Below are 17,425 nucleotides of genomic sequence, written 5' to 3' on the forward strand. Positions count from 1 at the left end.
CCCCTCAGTTGTTTGAAAAATGCTAAATTCTTCAACTTATGTATGGGGGTTCATCCCCGCTCAAGGCCACCCCCCAGCCATCCACACCTAATACTTTGTGCCTCTTCCGATTTTGGGGGTGCATGACGCCCCTGAAAGCACTATAGCGGGTTCTCTAGGCCCTCAGAGAATTGCAAATATAACCCCCTTCACCCCACAATGGACATTTATCTTCCCTGCCCTCGCCGCCAATGGACAGTTATCCGCCTGGGCCTCCATCGCCCTGCCCCTCACAATGGACATTTATCCGCCTGGGCCTCCATCGCCCTGCCCCTCACAATGGACATTTATCCGCCTGGGCCTCCATCGCCCTGCCCCTCACAATGGACATTTATCCGCCTGGGCCTCCATCGCCCTGCCCCTCACAATGGACATTTATCCGCCTGGGCCTCCATCGCCCTGCCCCTCACAATGGACATTTATCCGCCTGGGCCTCCATCGCCCTGCCCCTCACAATGGACATTTATCCGCCTGGGCCTCCATCGCCCTGCCCCTCACAATGGACATTTATCCGCCTGGGCCTCCATCGCCCTGCCCCTCACAATGGACATTTATCTGCCTGGGCCTCCATCGCCCTGCCCCTCCAATGAACATTCATCTGCCTGCCCCATTCATCGCCCTGCCCCTCAATATGGACATTTATCCACCTGGGCCTCCATCGCCCTGCCCCTCACAATGGACCCTGCCCCCGCCCTGCCCCTCACAAATCCGTGATTGCCTCCATCGCCCTGCCCCTCACAATGGACATTTATCCTCCTGGGCCTCCATCACCCTGCCCCTCACAATGGACATTTATCCGCCTGGGCCTCCATCACCCTGCCCCTCACAATGGACATTTATCAAGGGGTGCTTCACCTGAGTGGGTTGATTCACTGATGTGGTCATCCTGTCTGGGTTGGCGCCCCCCCTTGGGTTGTGCCATGGCGGAGATCTTTGTGGGCTATACTCAGCCTTGTCTCAGGATGGTAAGTTGGTGGTTGAAGATATCCCTCTAGTGGTGTGGGGGCTGTGCTTTGGCAAAGTGGGTGGGGTTATATCCTTCCTGTTTGGCCCTGTCCGGGGGTGTCCTCGGATGGGGCCACAGTGTCTCCTGACCCCTCCTGTCTCAGCCTCCAGTATTTATGCTGCAGTAGTTTATGTGTCGGGGGCTGGGGTCAGTTTGTTATATCTGGAGTACTTCTCCTGTCCTATTCGGTGTCCTGTGTGAATCTAAGTGTGCGTTCTCTAATTCTCTCCTTCTCTCTTTCTTTCTCTCTCTCGGAGGACCTGAGCCCTAGGACCATGCCCCAGGACTACCTGACATGATGACTCCTTGCTGTCCCCAGTCCACCTGACCGTGCTGCTGCTCCAGTTTCAACTGTTCTGCCCTATTATTATACGACCATGCTGGTCATTTGTGAACATTTGAACATCTTGGCCATGTTCTGTTATAATCTCCACCCGGCACAGCCAGAAGAGGACTGGTCACCCCACATAGCCTGGTTCCTCTCTAGGTTTATTCCTAGGTTTTGGCCTTTCTAGGGAGTTTTTCCTAGCCACCGTGCTTCTACACCTGCATTGCTTGCTGTTTGGGGTTTTAGGCTGGGTTTCTATACAGCACTTTGAGATATCAGCTGATGTACGAAGGGCTATATAAATCAATTTGATTTGATTTGATTTGATCAAGCTGGGCCTCCATCGCCCTGCCCCTCACAATGGACATTTATCCACCTGGGCCTCCATCGCCCTGCCCCTCACAATGGACATTTATCCGCCTGGGCCTCCATCGCCCTGCCCCTCACAATGGACATTTATCCGCCTGGGCCTCCATCACCCTGCCCCTCACAATGGACATTTATCCGCCTGGGCCTCCATCGCCCTGCCCCTCACAATGGGCATTTATCTGCCTGCATGACATGAGCTGAGACTGCCATAATAAAATATTTTCTGAAATGTGAAATTTACTTATTTTTCTATTTTGTGTAATTTATTTTAAAGACTTGCTAAAGTTTATAACAAACTGTTTTTGTTTTGTCATTATGGGATATTGTGTGAAGATTGATGAGGGGGATTTTAAAAAAAAAACATGTAATCCATTTTAGAATAAAGGCTGTCAAGTTACAAAAATGTGGATAAAAGTCAAGGGGTCTGAATTCTTTCAGTGTGTCTCTATCTGCATGCCAGGCCGTCTGTCTGCCTGTCTGTTGTTTCCCGGGCTGTGAAGGCCGCAGCTGTTGGCACGCTGGCAGCTGTACGGTAAGGAATGGAGGTCAGAACAGAACGCACCCGTGGGAAGGGCAGGAGGCTCCACTCTGTCTCTGCTCACCAAACCGCTGTACTCCTGTTATTGAGGTCAGCAGCAGGAACTCCAGGATGTATGGAGTGATAGAATGGTAATGGCTATACAGCAGCTTGTATCACTACAGACCCTGGTTCGAATCCAGGCTGTATCACAGAGGTCTAAAGGCACTGCGTCTCAGTGCTAGAGGAGTCACTACAGACACTCTGGTTCGAATCCAGGCTGTATCACAGAGGTCTAAAGGCACTGCATCTCAGTGCTAGAGGAGTCACTACAGACCCTGGTTCGAATCCAGGCTGTATCACCACCGGCCCGTAATTGGGAGTCCCATAGGCGCACATTTGGCCCAGCGTCGTCAGGCCTGTCATTGTAAATAAACATTTGATCTTAACTGAGGTGCCTAGTTAAATAAAGGTTAATAATAAAAAAAATGCATTTAGGCCAGCCTAGGATATTAATAACCTGCCGCGCATGGGGGTCCTACAGATTTGAGGCAGTTTGCTATAACAGGAAAATAATCATGCAGGAAATGTGAATTAAATGTGGATATATATATAACTAATGGACATGTTTAGTTAACATGAAAATTACAAACTTTACAACCTTGAATATACTACTATTTGTATTTCCTGCGGCGCAGGAAGATTCTCAGCAACAAAATAGTGATCAAATTAAGAGTCCTACATCTGTATGTAGGGCTGTATCTGGGATGTTAACCCGCTGTGCATTGACCTCCTGCAGGGCTAGATCTGGGATATTAACCCGCTGTGCATTGACCTCCTGCAGGGCTAGATCTGGGATATTAACCCGCTGTGCATTGACCTCCTGCAGGGCTAGATCTGGGATGTTAACCCGCTGTGCATTGACCTCCAACAGGGCTTTATCTGGGATATTAACCCGCTGTGCATTGACCTCCTGCAGGGCTAGATCTGGGATATTAACCCGCTGTGCATTGACCTCCAACAGGGCTAGATCTGGGATGTTAACCCGCTGTGCATTGACCTCCAACAGGGCTTTATCTGGGATGATAACCCGCTGTGCATTGACCTCCTGCAGGGCTGTATCTGGGATGTTAACCCGCTGTGCATTGACCTCCAACAGGGCTAGATCTGGGATGTTAACCCGCTGTGCATTGACCTCCTGCAGGGCTAGATCTGGGATATTAACCCGCTGTGCATTGACCTCCTGCAGGGCTAGATCTGGGATATTAACCCGCTGTGCATTGACCTCCAACAGGGCTAGATCTGGGATATTAACCCGCTGTGCATTGACCTCCTGCAGGGCTAGATCTGGGATATTAACCCGCTGTGCATTGACCTCCTACAGGGCTAGATCTAGGATAGAATGTGATATAGGATAGAATGTGATTCAGGATAGAATGTGATCTAAGGATAGAATGTGATCTAGGATAGAATGTGATCTAGGATAGAATGTGATTCAGGATAGAATGTGATCTAAGGATAGAATGTGATCTAGGATAGAATGTGATCTAGGATAGAATGTGATTCAGGATAGAATGTGATCTAAGGATAGAATGTGATCTAGGATAGAATGTGATCTAGGATAGAATGTGATCTAGGATAGAATGTGATACAGGATAGAATGTGATCTAGGATAGAATGTGATACAGGATAGAATGTGATCTAGGATAGAATGTGATACAGGATAGAATGTGATACAGGATAGAATGTGATATAGGATAGAATGTGATCTAGGATAGAATGTGATACAGGATAGAATGTGATCTAGGATAGAATGTGATTCAGGATAGAATGTGATCTAGGAGGGAATGTGATATAGGATAGAATGTGATCTAGGATAGAATGTGATATAGGATAGAATGTGATATAGGATAGAATGTGATATAGGATAGAATGTGATATAGGATAGAATGTGATACAGGGTAGAATGTGATATAGGATAGAATGTGATCTAGGAGGGAATGTGATACAGGGTAGAATGTGATATAGGATAGAATGTGATATAGAATAGAATGTGATATAGGATAGAATCCCTTTCGAATTAAAACGTTGATAGAGGCTATACTGGACCTAGTGAATAGGTCTAGAATAATAAATATGGACTTATTAAACAGACTTATCACTGGAATAGGCAGGGAGTTCACCTGCAAATACTCCTGAAGAATCTATACAATAAGTCAATTGATTAATTGAAACGCCTTTCATCCTGCGTGCGTGTGTGTGTGTGTGTTTATGTGTGTGCGTGCGTATGTTTTGTGTGAGTGTGTGTGTGGATCGACACTACAGCAGAACCGGGGAGGGGCGTAGCAGCACTGCAGCAGTGCGCTCTGCTCGAGAGGGAGAGCGCGAGCTGTCTACGGTAATGTTCCATACGCCCTCTCCGCCCCTGCTGCTCGAGAGACAGGTGGTCGGGACACATGCCTTCATCCTCGAGCGCTCCCCGGTTAAAATAAGAAAACAAATCGGTTGACAGACAGCGGTGGGACTGCTGGCGTGAGGCAAGCGCGTCCCCGATGGAATTGGAGCCGGTGACCTCCGCGCAGCGAGCACTGGGCAGAGGAGAGAGAGGGGAAAGCAAGTTGGCGAGAGAACCTCACCGATTTACGTTTCTCACCATGACTATCGCGCTGGCTGCTTTCCCGCCGCAGCGGAGGGGATTGTTATGCACCCACAGAAGGAAGAAATATACACACCTCTGAGGCAAACCGGAGAGAGAGCGTTACCGGGAATTTCCTTTTTGTTCCATTGTTCATTTGGATCCTAATAGCTGGTGGAAGTTGTCTCGTGGGGATTATGATGGCTTCGGGTGCCGGTAAAGCCCCGCAGCCCCCCGGGCCAGGCTCCGGTAGCCTTAACGGGACTGCAGCAGACTTACCGAACATAGAGCAGGAGCTGTATGACTATCAGATGCATGGCAAGATGTGCAAGAAGATAGCTCAGCTAACCAAGGTATGAGACAGGGGAGATAGAAGATATAGCTCAGCTAACCAAGGTATGAGACAGGGGAGATAGAAGATATAGCTCAGATAACCAAGGTATGAGACAGGGGAGATAGAAGATATAGCTCAGATAACCAAGGTATGAGACAGGGGAGATAGAAGATATAGCTCAGATAACCAAGGTATGAGACAGGGGAGATAGAAGATATAGCTCAGCTAACCAAGGTATGAGACAGGGGAGATAGAAGATATAGCTCAGATAACCAAGGTATGAGACAGGGGAGATAGAAGATATAGCTCAGATAACCAAGGTATGAGACAGGGGAGATAGAAGATATAGCTCAGATAACCAAGGTATGAGACAGGGGAGATAGATAAAAGGTAAGACTGGACAGAGAGATAGATAAAAGAGAGCTCAGCTAGGTAAGACTGGACAGAGAGATAGATAAAAGAGAGCTCAGCTAGGTAAGACTGGACAGAGTGATAGATAACTCAGCTGGTAAGACTGGACAGAGAGATAGATAACTCAGCTGGTAAGACTGGACAGAGAGATAGATAGATAACTCAGCTGGTAAGACTGGACAGAGAGAGAGATAGATAACTCAGCTGGTAAGACTGGACAGAGAGATAGATAGATAACTCAGCTGGTAAGACTGGACAGAGAGAGAGATAGATAACTCAGCTGGTAAGACTGGACAGAGAGAGAGATAGATAACTCAGCTGGTAAGACTGGACAGAGAGATAGATAGATAACTCAGCTGGTAAGACTCATGACAATGCGGTTATGGCTCCTCCATCTTCCCGCGTTCACTCACTCTGTGTGTAGATGACAATCAGTGTGTGTGTATATGTGTGTGTGTGTGTAGGTGAGTGGTGCCTGAAGTTTGACTGGTCAGCGTTTGTGTCTGTGTGTATTAGAATTGATGTTCATCAGCACTGGTAGGCTGGCCCTGCCTGCCTGTCTGTCTGTCTGCCTGTCTTCCTTTCTGTCCGCCTGTCTGTCTGCCTGCCTGTCTGTCTGCCTGTCTGCTTGCCTGCCTGTCTGTCTGTCTGTCCGCCTGTCTGTCTGTCTGTCTATCTGTCAGTCTGTCTGCCTATCTGTCTGCCTGCCTGTCTGTCTGTCTGTCTGTCTGTCTGTCTGTCTGTCTGTCTGTCTGTCTGTCTGTCTGTCTGTCTGTCTGTCTGTCCGCCTGCCTGTCTGCTCTGCCTGCCTGTCAGTCTGTCTGTCCGCCTGTCTGTCTGTCATTCTGTCTGTCATTCTGTCTGTCTGCCTGTCAGTCTGTCTGTCTGTCTGCCTGTCTGTCTGTCTGTCTGTCTGTCTGTCTGTCTGTCTGTCTGTCTGTCTGTCTGTCTGTCTGTCTGTCTGTCTGTCTGTCTGTCTGCCTGCCTGTCTGTCTGTCTGTCTGTCTGTCTGTCTGTCTGTCTGTCTGTCTGTCTGTTTGCCTGCTTGCCTGCCTGCCTGTCTGCCTGCCTGTCTGCCTGTCTGTCTGCCTGTCTGTCCGCCTGTCTGCCTGCCTGTCTGCCTGTCTGGAGTCGTGATCCATTCTCCTGATGCAGGAAACAAATCACTGGTGGTCTGTTTCTATTGGCTGATAGTGTTGCTATTAGAAGGTGTTGGTCTGTTTCTATTGGCTGATAGTATAGCTATTAGAAGGTGTTGGTCTGTTTCTATTGGTTGATAGTGTTGCTATTAGAAGGTGTTGGTCTGTTTCTATTGGTTGATAGTGTTGCTATTAGAAGGTGTTGGTCTGTTTCTATTGGTTGATAGTGTTGCTATTAGAAGGTGTTGGTCTGTTTCTATTGGTTGATAGTGTTGTTATTAGAAGGTGTTGGTCTGTTTCTATTGGCTGATAATATTGTTATTAGAAGGTGTATGTCTGTTTCTATTGGTGGATAGTGTTGCTATTAGAAGGTGTTGGTCTGTTTCTATTGGTTGATAGTGTTGCTATTAGAAGGTGTTGGTCTGTTTCTATTGGTTGATAGTGTTGCTATTAGAAGGTGTTGGTCTGTTTCTATTGGTTGATAATATTGTTATTAGAAGGTGTTGGTCTGTTTCTATTGGCTGATAGTGTTGTTATTAGAAGGTGTTGGTCTGTTTCTATTGGCTGATAGTGTTGTTATTTGAGACAGACAGGCAGGCAGACAGACAGACAGACAGACAGACATGAGGTAGGTCTAAAGATAGTGCAGCATGCTAGTAGTTATGTAGAAAACGGAAGGGAGGAGGGAGGAGGGGAGGAGGGAGGAGGGAAGGAGGGAGGAGGAGGGAGGAGGGGAGGAGGGAGGAGGGGAGGGGGGGAGGAGGGAGGAGGGGGAGGAGGGAGGAGGTTATAGGCCAGTGTTCCTCACCTCTGGTCCCCCAGTACCCTACCCCCCACTGATTAAACTACACTACTGATTAAAGGTTATAGGCCAGTGTTCCTCACCTCTGGTCCCCAGTACCCTACACACTGGTTAAACTACTGATTAAACTACTGATTAAACTACTGGTTAAACTACTGGTTAAACTACTGGTTAAACTACTGATTAAACTACTGATTAAACTGGTTAAACTACTGGTTAAACTACTGATTAAACTACTGGTTAAACTACTGGTTAAACTACTGGTTAAACTACTGGTTAAACTACTGGTTAAACTACTGATTAAACTACTGGTTAAACTACTGATTAAACTACTGGTTAAACTACTGGTTAAACTACTGGTTAAACTACTGGTTAAACTACTGGTTAAACTACTGGTTAAACTACTGATTAAACTACTGGTTAAACTACTGGTTAAACTACTGGTTAAACTACTGGTTAAACTACTGGTTAAACTACTGGTTAAACTACTGGTTAAACTACTGGTTAAACTACTGGTTAAACTACTGATTAAACTACTGATTAAACTACTGGTTAAACTACTGATTAAACTACTGATTAAACTACTGGTTAAACTACTGGTTAAACTACTGGTTAAACTACTGGTTAAACTACTGATTAAACTACTGGTTAAACTACTGGTTAAACTACTGGTTAAACTACTGGTTAAACTAAACTACTGGTTAAACTACTGGTTAAACTACTGATTAAACTACTGGTTAAACTACTGGTTAAACTACTGGTTAAACTACTGGTTAAACTACTGGTTAAACTACTGGTTAAACTACTGGTTAAACTACTGGTTAAACTACTGATTAAACTACTGGTTAAACTACTGGTTAAACTACTGGTTAAACTACTGATTAAACTACTGGTTAAACTTGATTAAACTACTGGTTAAACTACTGGTTAAACTACTGGTTAAACTACTGGTTAAACTACTGATTAAACTACTGGTTAAACTACTGGTTAAACTACTGGTTAAACTACTGGTTAAACTACTGATTAAACTACTGGTTAAACTACTGGTTAAACTACTGGATTAAACTACTGATTAAACTACTGGTTAAACTACTGATTAAACTACTGGTTAAACTACTGGTTAAACTACTGGTTAAACTACTGATTAAACTACTGGTTAAACTACTGGTTAAACTACTGGTTAAACTACTGATTAAACTACTGGTTAAACTACTGGTTAAACTACTGGTTAAACTACTGGTTAAACTACTGGTTAAACTACTGGTTAAACTACTGATTAAGGACAGAGGACAGGAGCCTGGTAGTTGGACTTAATACTACAGATGGTATTTGGGTCCATGTTAGTGGACGTTAGTTATTGGGACAGCGTCTAGGCTGGGTGGTAGGGCTTCACTAAAGCCACGCAGGGAATGTCTGACAGTGCTGTACCAGCCGTGCACCGCAGACAGAGAGGAGTCACCATAAAACCCTCCTCGGTTGTACACACACACACACACACATACATACAGACACACACCCTTCCCCTGCTCCAGAGGGTAAGTGAGTCGTCTGGGTCCGTTCTAGTCTATGATGACACTGGGTGGACACTGTAGCTGGGGTGGCAGGGTAGCCTAGTGGTTGGAGTAGTAACCGAAAGGTTGCAAGTTCATATCCCGAGCTGACAAGGTACAAATCTGTCGTTCTGCCCCTGAACAGGCAGTTAACCCACTGTTCCTAGACCAGTTGACCCACTGTTCCTAGACCAGTTAACCCACTGTTCCTAGACCAGTTAAACCCACTGTTCCTAGACCAGTTAACCCACTGTTCCTAGACCAGTTAACCCACTGTTCCTAGACCAGTTGACCCACTGTTCCTAGACCAGTTATCCCACTGTTCCTAGACCAGTTTACCCACTGTTCCACTGTTCCTAGACCAGTTAACCCACTGTTCCTAGACCAGTTAACCCACTGTTCCTAGACCAGTTAACCCACTGTTCCTAGACCAGTTAACCCACTGTTCCTAGGCCGTCATTGAAAATAAGAATTTGTTCTTAACTGACTTGCCTGGTTAAATAAAGGTAAAAAAATATATACTATATACATCCTGAATGACCTCTAGTAATCTGTGATTTAAAACATGGCTACTGATTGTAATAATAATACATATCGATAGATATCAACCTGAATATGACTCTCTTTCCTCTCGTCTCACCTCCGTCCTCCCCTCTTTTAATGAAAACGTCAGGTGATCTATTCTCTGAACACTAAGAACGAAGAGCAGGAGGCGGCCCTTCAGGCCGTCAGCCACGCCCACCAGGAAGAGCTGAGGCGGGTTACCACGGGGACGTGTACCGAGGGGAGGAGTCGGTAGTGCTTAGGACACGCCTCTCAGAGCTGCAGGAAACTCTAGCTCAGGTACCCCGTCTGTCCGTCCAACATGTCCGTCTGTTACCCAGTCTGTTCCAGTGTGGATCACCACAGGTTAATTAACTCTGTGTGTCTCTACACCTCCAGGTTCAGGTAGAGTTTGAGAGCTACCGTGTCCAGGCAGAGGAGAGGGATCGTGGGGTAGAGGCAGAGCTAAGGAGGGACTATGAGGAAAAGCTCCAGGCTCTGGGGCTGGAGAGACAGGAGACCCAGGCCCAACTCAACACGGCCCACGACGAGAGTCTCCGACTGGGGAGAGAGCTGGAGACGGCTGGGGAGGCTGCGCAGTGCCTGGAGGTTCAATGTGATGAACTACGGAGGAAAGGAGAAGAGGAGCGAGGGAAAGGGAAGGAGGAGGAGATGGAGAGAATGCGACTCCTCTCGGAGGAGGTGAAGACTCTGAGGAAAGGGAAGGAGCGAGCAGAGGAAGAGAGGGAGAGAGCAGGGAGAGAGGAGAGGGAGAAGTGGGAGAGGGAGAGAGCAGAGAAAGAGGAGAGGGAGGAGTGGGAGAGGGAGAGAGCAGTGAGAGAGGAGAGGGAGAAGTGGGAGAGGGAGAGAGCAGTGAGAGAGGAGAGGGAGAAGTGGGAGAGGGAGAGAGCAGTGAGAGAGGAGAGGGAGAAGTGGGAGAGGGAGAGAGCAGAGAAAGAGGAGAGGGAGGAGTGGGAGAGGGAGAGAGCAGTGAGAGAGGAGAGGGAGAAGTGGGAGACGAGGATGAAGGAGGTGACAGAGGAGAAGGAGGAGTTGAAGAGGAGCATGGAGGAGGCGCGCAGGGAGGAGAGACGGCAGTGGGAGGAGAGAGAGGAGGAGGAGAAGAGAGGGATGAGTACAGTACTGAGAGAGAGAGTGAGGAAGGCGGAGGGAGAGATGGAGGGCAGTCTGCAGCGACTCAACGAGAGCAAGAGACACGCTGTCAAACTACAGGACAGAATACAGGTACTCACCCTAACAGGACAGAATACAGGTACTCACCCTAACAGGACAGAATACAGGTACTCACCCTAACAGGACAGAATACAGGTACTCACCCTAACAGGACAGAATACAGGTACTCACCCTAACAGGACAGAATACAGGTACTCACCCTAACAGGACAGAATACAGGTACTCACCATAACAGGACAGAATACAGGTACTCACCCTAACAGGACAGAATACAGGTACTCACCCTAACAGGACAGAATACAGGTACTCACCCTAACAGGACAGAATACAGGTACACACCCTAACAGGACAGAATACAGGTACTCACCCTAACAGGACAGAATACAGGTACTCACCATAACAGGACAGAATACAGGTACTCACCCTAACAGGACAGAATACAGGTACTCACCATAACAGGACAGAATACAGGTACTCACCTAACAGGACAGAATACAGGTACTCACCCTAACAGGACAGAATACAGGTACTCACCCTAACAGGACAGAATACAGGTACTCACCCTAACAGGACAGAATACAGGTACTCACCCTAACAGGACAGAATACAGGTACTCACCCTAACAGGACAGAATACAGGTACTCACCCCAACAGGACAGAATACAGGTACTCACCCTAACAGGACAGAATACAGGTACTCACCCTAACAGGACAGAATACAGGTACTCACCCTAACAGGACAGAATACAGGTACTCACCCTAACAGGACAGAATACAGGTACTCACCCTAACAGGACAGAATACAGGTACTCACCCTAACAGGACAGAATACAGGTACTCACCCTAACAGGACAGAATACAGGTACTCACCCTAACAGGACAGAATACAGGTACTCACCTAACAGGACAGAATACAGGTACTCACCCTAACAGGACAGAATACAGGTACTCACCCTAACAGGACAGAATACAGGTACTCACCCTAACAGGACAGAATACAGGTACTCACCCTAACAGGACAGAATACAGGTACTCACCCTAACAGGACAGAATATAGGTACTCACCTAACAGGACAGAATACAGGTACTCACCCTAACAGGACAGAATACAGGTACTCACCATAACAGGACAGAATACAGGTACTCACCCTAACAGGACAGAATACAGGTACTCACCCTAACAGGACAGAATACAGGTACTCACCCCAACAGGACAGAATACAGGTACTCACCCCAACAGGACAGAATACAGGTACTCACCCTAACAGGACAGAATACAGGTACTCACCCTAACAGGACAGAATACAGGTACTCACCCCAACAGGACAGAATACAGGTACTCACCCTAACAGGACAGAATACAGGTACTCACCCTAACAGGACAGAATACAGGTACTCACCATAACAGGACAGAATACAGGTACTCACCATAACAGGACAGAATACAGGTACTCACCCTAACAGGACAGAATACAGGTACTCACCCTAACAGGACAGAATACAGGTACTCACCCCAACAGGACAGAATACAAGTACTCACCATAACAGGACAGAATACAGGTACTCACCATAACAGGACAGAATACAGGTACTCACCATAACAGGACAGAATACAAGTACTCACCCTAACAGGACAGAATACAGGTACTCACCCTAACAGGACAGAATACAGGTACTCACACTGTGGTTTTACTATCATTTTGGGGAACAAAAACATTTATTCCCATTCAAAATAATTTTTTCCCTGACCCGTAATCCTAACCCTAACCCCAAACCCAAAAACAAAACATAAACCTAACCCCTAACTCGAAACCTAACCCCTAGCCCTAAATCTAACCCCTAACCCTAACTCTAAACCTAACCCCTAGCCCTAAACCTAACCCCTAGCCCTAAATCTAACCCCTAACCCTAACCCCTAAACCTAACCCCTAGCCCTAAATCTAACCCCCCTAACCCTAACTCTAAACCTAACCCTAGCCCTAAATCTAACCCCTAACCCTAGCCCTAAACCTAACCCCTAGCCCTAAATCTAACCCCTAACCTAACCCCTAAACCTAACCCCTAGCCTAAATCTAACCCCTAACCCTAACTCTAAACCTAACCCCTAGCCTAAATCTAACCCCTAACCCTAACCCCTAAACCTAACCCCTAGCCCTAAATCTAACCCCTAACCCTAACTCTAAATCTAACCCCTAACCCTAACTCTAAACCTAACCCCTAGCCCTAAATCTAACCCTAACCCCTAGCCCTAAACCTAACCCCTAACCCTAAACCTAACCCCTAGCCCTAAATCTAACCCCTAACCCTAACCCCTAAACCTAACCCCTAGCCCTAAATCTAACCCCTAACCCCTAACTCGAAACCTAACCCCTAGCCCTAAATCTAACCCCTAACCCTAACTCTAAACCTAACCCCTAACCCTAATAGAGAGAGAATCCTAGTCTTTATATAGCCAGTGACTCTGTCACATAGTTTCCTGTGTATCCATCCTTCTAGCCCTGCTACTTCCTGTTTCCCTGTGTGAACCTTGTCGTGGAAATTTCCTCTATTTACCAAATCACGAGAGCAAACCACACACAAGTCAGAGTTAGTTATCAAAAAGTCCATCTTTAATTATATGAGCTCCATCACAATCCTGTGACTCTCAGATCAATTCAGTGTCTATAAATGAATTCTCTGAGAGTCCCTTACACATTGCAACGGAGATCCTTTATAGCAAAGACACACATAGCCAGACAGCATTGGCCATCATTTATCGTTCAGCTTTGTCTCCTAAACTATGTTCTTTTCTCAAACTCAGAACGTAAACAAATCCTCATATCAACAGGCATATATCAAATCCACCCCTCCTTGACAAAATCACAGAGACCCATTGACTGGCACACAGACATTGTGGAGCCAAGAGATCCACGCTTGACCTCTCCCCTCTCTCCAGCCCAAGCAACTTAGTCTTGACAGAGAACAGATACTGCAACCCCGCCACAGTATTATACAAAAATAAACATTCTGATGAGAAGTAACTTACAAACATATGATGAATATAAAACATCTTACCTATGTTACCAACCAATTCTGATTATTCCCCAACAACCTCACCCTCTACTTCCTGTTTCCCTGTGTGAACCTCACCCTCTACTTCCTGTTTCCTGTGTGAACCTCACCCTCTACTTCCTGTTTCCCTGTGTGAACCTCAACCTCTACTTCCTGTTTCCCTGTGTGAACCTCACCCTCTACTTCCTGTTTCCCTGTGTTAACCTCACCCTCTACTTCCTGGACCTGTGAAGCTCACCCTCTACTTCCTGTTTCCCTGTGTGAACCTCACCCTCTACTTCCTGTTTCCCTGTGTGAAGCTCACCCTCTACTTCCTGTTTCCCTGTGTTAACCTCAGTCTACTTCCTGTTTCCAAAGTGTTAACCTCACCCTCTACTTCCTGTTTCCAGGAGTTAACCTCACCCTCACTTCCTGTTTCCCAAGCTCACCCCACTTCAAGTTTCCCAATTGAATCAACCTCTACTTCCAAAAATATAAAACTCATCTACTTCCTACCATCAATCAATTAGGACCTGGAATACAGTTATAAAACGTGTCTCGGGGGCAGAGGGTGGGGCAAGGGCATGGGAAGTCAGTCGTGGCCAAAGATCAACTGCTGCAGGAGGAGGAGCTTAAGAGCAAATCACATTCAATCAAACAATCAAGCAATTAATCAATCAATTAATCAAAAATTATTCAATTAATGAATCAATGATTACATAAATACATTCATAAAACAATCTATGAATCAATCAACCAATTAATCAATTATTCAAACAATCCAACAGTTAATACACCAATCAATCAACCAATCACTCAATCCATTAATCGATAAATCAATCAACCAATCAATAATTGTATCAATCATTCAAGAAAGGAGTTTAAAACGTAACATCCTTCTGTGAACGTATTTGTGCATTCCGTGTGTGTGTGTGTGTGTGTGTGTGTCAGAGGAGCTGCTGAGTCGTGGTGTGTGTGAGGGGGTGTGTGTGTGAACGTGGAGGAGTTGAAAGGTCAGGTGAACAAACTGCAGAGCAGGAACAGAGAGCTGGAGCTGCAGAGCAGTGGGAGAAACAACGACTACAGACAGGTAGACACACACACACACACACACACACACACACACACACACACACACACACACACACACACAACACAACACACACACACACACACACACACATAAACACACACACACACACACACACACACACACACACACACACACACACACACACATATACACACACACACACACACACCACACACCAGACCAACTTTGAATGAATTCCAGTAATGTGACAACATTCTGACCGTGTGCTCGTGTGTGTGTGTGCTCATTGTGTGTGCTCGTGTGTGTGTGTGTGTGTGTGCTCGTGTGTGTGTGTGTGTGTGTGTATATGTGTGTGTGTGTGTGTGTGTGTCCAGCATGCGGAGGCCCTGGCTAGTCTGCGTTCTGAGATGGTGAGGGCTCAGTCAGAGGAGCTCCGGAGAGAACGGAAACACGCAGAAGTGGAAAAGGAACAAATGCAAAAAGAGATGGAGGAAGAGAGAGACAGACTGCAGAAAGAGAGAGAAGAAGAGAGAGACAGACTGCAGAAAGAGAGAGAAGAAGAGAGAGACAGACTGCAGAAAGAGAGAGAAGAAGAGAGAGACAGACTGCAGAAAGAGGGAGAAGAAGAGAGAGACAGACTGCAGAAAGAGGGAGAAGAAGAGAGAGACAGACTGCAGAAAGAGGGAGAAGAAGAGAGAGACAGACTGCAGAAAGAGATAGAAGAGGTGAAAGGAAGAGTGACAACACAGATGGAAGGAAACACGGAGCTTGTGGAGGAGCAGAGAGAGAGTCTGAACCAGGAGAAGAAGAGATTGAAGGAGCAGGCGGACGAGGAAAGGAGGAGATTGAAGGAGCAGGCGGACGAGGAAAGGAGGAGATTGAAGGAGCAGGCGGACGAGGAAAGGAGGAGATTGAAGGAGCAGGTGAAGAAGGCGATAGAAGAGGTGATGAGGAAACATGCAGCTGAGCTCCACAACGCCCAGGAAGCACTGAGGACAAACCAAGAGGTAACACACACTGGAGACATCTGGTCTGACTGGGTCCCAGACAGAACCAGACATTACAGACAGCTAGTCTGACTGGGTCCCAGACAGAACCAGACATTACAGACAGCTGGTCTGACTGGGTCCAGACAGAACCAGACATTACAGACAGCTAGTCTGACTGGGTCCAGACAGAACCAGACATTACAGACAGCAGTCTGGTCCCAGACAGAACCAGACATTACAGACAGCTGGTCTGACTGGGTCCCAGACAGAACCAGACATTACAGACAGCTGGTCTGACTGGGTCCCAGACAGAACCAGACATTACAGACAGCTAGTCTGACTGGGTCCCAGACAGAACCAGACATTACAGACAGCTAGTCTAAGTCCCAGACAGAAGCAGACATTACAGACAGCTGGTCTGACTGGGTCCCAGACAGAACCAGACATTACAGACAGCTGGTCTGACTGGGTCCCAGACAGAACCAGACATTACAGACAGAGTCTGACTGGGTCCCAGACAGAACCAGACAGCTGGTCTGACATTACAGACAGCTGGTCTGACTGGGTCAGAACCAGACAGAACCAGACATTACAGACAGCTGGTCTGACTGGGTCCCAGACAGAACCAGACATTACAGACAGCTGGTCTGACTGGGTCCCAGACAGAACCAGACATTACAGACAGCTGGCTGGGTCTACAGACTGGGTCCCAGACAGAACCAGACATTACAGACAGCTGGTCTGACTGGGTCCCAGACAGAACCAGACATTACAGACAGCTGGTCTGACTGGGTCCCAGACAGAACCAGACATTACAGACAGCTGGTCTGACTGGGTCCCAGACAGAACCAGACATTACAGACAGCTGGTCTGAGTCCCAGACAGAACCAGACATTACAGACAGCTGGTCTGACTGGGTCCCAGACAGAACCAGACATTACAGACAGCTGGTCTGACTGGGTCCCAGACAGAACCAGACATTACAGACAGCTAGTCTGACTGACAGAACCAGACATTACAGACAGCTAGTCTGACTGGGAGACAGAACCAGACATTACAGACAGCTGGTCTGACTGGGTCCCAGACAGAACCAGACATTACAGACAGCTGGTCTGAGCTGGTCTGACTGGGTCCCAGACAGAACCAGACATTACAGACAGCTGGTCTGAGTCCCAGACAGAACCAGACATTACAGACAGCTGACTGGGTCCCAGACAGTACAGACAGCTGACTGGGTCCCAGACAGAACCAGACATTACAGACAGCTAGTCTGACTGGGTCCCAGACAGAACCAGACATTACAGACAGCTGGTCTGACTGGGTCCCAGACAGAACCAGATATTACAGACAGCTGGTCTGACTGGGTCCCAGACAGAACCAGACATTACAGACAGCTGGTCTGACTGGGTCCAGACAGAACCAGACATTACAGACAGCTGGTCTGGGTCACAGACAGAACCAGACATTACAGACAGCTAGTCTGAC

At 47.1% G+C, this 17,425-nt stretch overlaps 1 protein-coding gene across 1 annotated transcript in view; it reads left to right on the forward strand.

The window, feature by feature from the left end:
• The first annotated feature begins 4,612 nt into the window (after positions 1 to 4,612).
• Positions 4,613 to 17,425, forward strand: part of LOC121845727 (trichohyalin-like) — a 40,589-nt gene continuing 27,776 nt past the window's right edge. Inside the window, exons 1-9 of the mRNA XM_042317567.1 lie at positions 4,613 to 5,247; positions 9,804 to 9,925; positions 9,974 to 9,980; positions 10,073 to 10,282; positions 10,703 to 10,963; positions 14,152 to 14,242; positions 14,878 to 14,987; positions 15,326 to 15,372; positions 15,742 to 15,958. Coding sequence (XP_042173501.1) covers positions 5,095 to 5,247; positions 9,804 to 9,925; positions 9,974 to 9,980; positions 10,073 to 10,282; positions 10,703 to 10,963; positions 14,152 to 14,242; positions 14,878 to 14,987; positions 15,326 to 15,372; positions 15,742 to 15,958 — 1,218 coding nt within the window. The 5' untranslated portion in view covers positions 4,613 to 5,094. The remainder of the gene's footprint in view (positions 5,248 to 9,803; positions 9,926 to 9,973; positions 9,981 to 10,072; positions 10,283 to 10,702; positions 10,964 to 14,151; positions 14,243 to 14,877; positions 14,988 to 15,325; positions 15,373 to 15,741; positions 15,959 to 17,425) is intronic.

This window comes from Oncorhynchus tshawytscha, unplaced genomic scaffold (assembly GCF_018296145.1).
Source record: "Oncorhynchus tshawytscha isolate Ot180627B unplaced genomic scaffold, Otsh_v2.0 Un_contig_2339_pilon_pilon, whole genome shotgun sequence".
In the NCBI taxonomy this organism is placed as follows: Eukaryota; Metazoa; Chordata; class Actinopteri; order Salmoniformes; family Salmonidae; genus Oncorhynchus; species Oncorhynchus tshawytscha.